The 4,537-nt window shown below is 36.1% G+C and overlaps 1 protein-coding gene across 1 annotated transcript; it reads right to left on the reverse strand.

The window, feature by feature from the left end:
• Positions 1–421: 421 nt before the first annotated feature.
• On the reverse strand, positions 422–1,815 carry LOC145167454 (F-box protein AUF2-like). The gene has a single exon (XM_079086665.1). It carries the CDS (start codon positions 1,742–1,744, stop codon positions 671–673), a length of 1,074 nt encoding a protein of 357 aa, XP_078942791.1. The 5' UTR covers positions 1,745–1,815; the 3' UTR covers positions 422–670.
• Between the last annotated feature and the right edge of the window lie 2,722 nt (positions 1,816–4,537).

A 4,537-nucleotide genomic window follows, 5' to 3' on the forward strand; every position in this document is an offset into this window, starting at 1 on the left:
AATCTAATATGAATTGGAACAAAAGAGATTAAAGATGGAACAAAATTTGTTTTTGGAGAATATAAAAAACAAATGCTATAGCACATAAATATATAATCAACTACTATTTAACTTAAAAATATGAAAATATGTGTAGGGTGACAAAATTTGTGCCATACATTATTACATACCAAAATAGGTTACTACCTTTTTCTAAGAGAGATCAAATTCAAACTTGAACCCTTCTAAAAGGTTCTTCTAAAGGTTCAACTCTATTGCTTTTGAAAAGTGGTCACTCACTTTTAAAGAATATTGAAATTCAAGGTTTCTACTATATTGCTTAAAGATTGCTTCACTCTTCATCTAAAGAAACTTATCCTAAAGTAAACTTTACTTTCTTTGCACTATCAACAAATATGATTGAGTATAAAGAGCATCCAAGTTAATCTAAATGAACTCCAGTTTTTTTTTATTTGAATATATGTGATTTCTGTTACCATGCTTATATCATATAAGCTCAGTTTCATAGATCTAGTTTATAATAACACTAGAAATGTAAGAAGATGCCAGAATACTTGTTTCATGATTGGAAATACATTATATTCCAAATCTACAAAAGAGTACATAAAAATGTTGAACTTTTAAGAGTAATGTGAAGGGTTTCAAGGTTTAAAGTATGCACCTGAAAATACTACAATAACACCTTCATCCTGTCCTTATGCTTCTCCAGAATCTCCATCACAGCTTCAGTATATGCAGCCTCTTCTTTATCTTCAGAACCACCATCTTCACTGCTCATAAGACTATCTTTTTCATCATGCAGACCATTCATTTCCATTACAACAAGAGTTACCCCCTTCATCACGTACCCTGAAACTGGCATGTCCAAAACAGGGATGTGACACTGACTCACGCTAGCAGGAACCTCTATACGATTCATCTCTGATTTAAGAGTTTCCATGGCTGATGATACCCATCCCTTCTTCACCTCAGCAAGTTTTTCCCCACTAAGAGAAAGCCTCCCTCTTCTCCCTGAATCAGTAATGGAAGCCTCTTCCAACATTGGTAGATCCTTAATGATGTACAACAACATCCTATGCCTCAGAATCACATCCTTCAGACATTGAAAAGCGATGTGAACTTTCTGCCTAAACAGATCATTACTCAAGTCCATGTCTTGTTCGTCGCCATTTCCGTTAACATGAAATTCATCTGAATCAGAAATTGAATTCGGCGAGAGAAAGAAAAATGATTCGATTCTGTTCCCGAACTTGACCTTCCATTTGAACAAACAACGATTATCAATACCTCTGTGACTGGAACAGGGAAGCTCTATATGTAAGGACTTAACTCCTTTAAACTTGCTCAAAAACGTAACGGCAGATCGAAAGGACTGGCCGTAAAATGAAGAAATGATAGGCGGAAGCGGCTTACTAGGGGCGACGATCATACGGCGGAGGAGGTAAAGGGGTTTGAATACAACACCATTAATCAAGAACCGGAACAGCTTTGTAGGAAATCCGTCGCCGTCGACATCACCGGAGGTGATTTTATCCGAAGTGGGAGAGTTCAAGAGAGGAGCAGTGAAGGAAACGGAATCGACTTGAAGTACAATCGAGGAGAAACGTCTGGAAACGAGAGAGCAAAAGCAAAGGGTTTTCAAATCGATTAATTTGTTTATAATTTGGAGGATGATTTCGTCTGGTAAACTACTCAATGGAGAATCATATGCATCTTCTTCAGGGGATTTCACGATGGTCTTCATTTTTCAGGCTAAAGATTGATGGCTTGATGCATCAAAACCCTAATCGTCCAACAACTTCAAAAGTCTTTCATGGTTGATAACTTGTTATAGAGTTTCGAGTAAAGTCCCGACGTTTACCCACAATAACACCTTTAGTCCAAATTTTCATTTGTTGGACTCTTGGTATCTATTTCCAAATTTTGTTTAATTTTTCATCCTTCATCGTGGATGTCGTTTTCTTTTTACCATCAAGACCAATGTTTTAAAAACCGGTTTGAACCGGCCGGTCGAACCGGTTTGACTGGAAACCGAAGATGGGAGTGGTTCAACTATCACCGATTTTATGTCTATTTCTGAACCGGAACGAACCGACCGGTTTTTACAAAAACCCGGTTGAACAGGTTAAATGAAACCGGTTGAACAGGTTAAATTGAATAAAAACACATAGAAAATAAACATTTTGCATAATAAACTTTTGTGGTCTTTTTCATATCTTTTTGATGTATGTAGATTGATATAAAACTTATGCTTATGTGTTATTTTAATGTATTTGGATTGATCTACAACTTGTTTTTATATGTATTTTTAATGTTTGAACATGTGGGTGTATGTGACATCCCCAATTTCACGGCCAGGAAAGACCGATTTGTTTATGCTTTATTTGAAAATCAGAGTATATTTTTAAAGAAATATGTTGCGGAATTTGTTCCCAAAAATATGATCAAGAATTTATCAAAGCATTTCCGAAGAAATGTATTTTCATTGTATTAAAAACCTCGGGATGTCATTGTGAGTACAGATCAAAAGCATAAACAGAAACAACATAGGCCTTACAACATCTATTTATTCTAGTGGCCTATAATCCATGGATCTCTCATTAGACCATCACTCTTGTGCTCTCTTGCCACTACCTGTATACAAGAAACTGAGTGGGTCAGACTTGAGATCCTGGTGAGCACATAGGGTTTTCAACCCACAATAAATAAGTTCATTAATTTCGTCAAATCATTCAATCCGATTACCCATTCCCGTTATCCTCACCATACGTCCCTAAAGCATCTATTATAAGGGACCTAGCCTAACATCGGGGTGACAACATTGCTTAGGGGATTCCTCAGCAATACATGTCAAATAAGGCAACCATGAGGGGGATGGAGTACACCTGGTGAACACGTAGTTCAAATAAACACCTACATGTTGCGAGCCTGCTAGCGTTCCACTGGACTATCTAGAATAGTCCATGCTCGTCATCTATACTCCGCTAGATGACTGGATCGTCGTAAACATTGAGGCCTCTCATCATTTTATTTCATCACGCATCAACTATTTCATCTACCCATGTTTTACCCAACATTTTTGTAGATATAAAATACATATACAGTTTAAATCATTTAAAACATGTATAAATCGTTCATCCAGTGTGACATCCCCAATTTCACGGCCAGAAAAGATCGATTTCGTTTATGCTTTTTAAAATAAAATCAGAGAAATCTTTTTAAAAGATGTTGCGGAATTGGTCCCCAAAACAAAACATGATAAAAGTTTATCAAAACCTTTCTTTAAGAAATATATATTTTTATTTCATAACAAAACCTCGGGATGTCATGTTCCGATACAGATCAAAAGCATAAACAAGACATTATAAGCCTTACACAGTTATTTACAACTACTGGCCTATAATCCACAAATCACTCATTGTCATCATCCGACTATGCTCGGGGTCCACTACCTGTAATATTGTTAGGCATGTCAGACCCAACAAATAATAGGGGTACGATATACTCCAAAAGAATCCCACTATATTGCACTAAAAGGTAGTACAAGGCAAGCAGGGTCGATCCACAGAGACACATGATAATTAGTCTATACCTCTTTGCGCAAGGTACTATGGTCACCAACAGTAAAGATGGGGGGTTTGAGTGTAATGATGTGGCAAACCAATTTAAAACGCGAGTAAACAACTAAACCAATGAATTAAGTTCAGATTTTGTAAGGACTCCAACTCCATGTATGACAATCTAGCAATGTGAATCAAAGATGGCAAGACATTTGTTTCATTCTATCTAAGTTGGTACTTGAAAGTGTTAACAAGCTCTAACACTTTCCATTCACCACATTAATCAATCAAAACAAGCTCTTTGATTAATCCTAACCTTACTAACCTAATCTAAACAAGCTCTTAGAAGTAGATTAAAAGATTGCATTAAGCTTATTGTGAATGTTCCCAACAACACCCAATACTCCTCACAAGCTCGGGAGCGTAAGAATGTGTGAAAAGATTTACACTAAATTCATTCATAAGAAATCAATTTAATGATTGTTACTTAGTTCAATTCACAAAACAATTACGGATTTTGCAAAATGAATAACTTGAATGACCTAACCCTAATTCAAATGGCCAATAAGAATCATTATTAGAATCAAACATTCGATTGAAGTAAAATCAGTTTCACTAGATAGAAATTAAACACAAACATCAGGTCATATGATTTGATTCACAACCAAAAAGTCAAAACATGAAATTGGAGAAACTAGGGTTCTAGCCACACATGGCTAGAACAAGATCACAAGTCTAAAAGATGAAATTAAGTGTAATTACAACTTACAAAAACGAGAATTAATGTTTCCAAATGATTAATGGACAAACCCTTGCAAAAACCTTCGAAATCCCCTCTCAAAATATGCTCTGATATGTTGTGTGTGTGTGTGTGTAAAAATGGCCCTCAACCCGTAATATGAAAGATAGGAAAAACTGCCAAAAGTTGGTTTTTGGGTCGAACACGGCCCATGTTAAAATAGGCTAAACTGACACGG

Source organism: Lactuca virosa, chromosome 3 (assembly GCF_052849685.1).
Source record: "Lactuca virosa cultivar CGN04683 chromosome 3, Lactuca_virosa_CGN04683_v6, whole genome shotgun sequence".
Taxonomy (NCBI): Eukaryota; Viridiplantae; Streptophyta; class Magnoliopsida; order Asterales; family Asteraceae; genus Lactuca; species Lactuca virosa.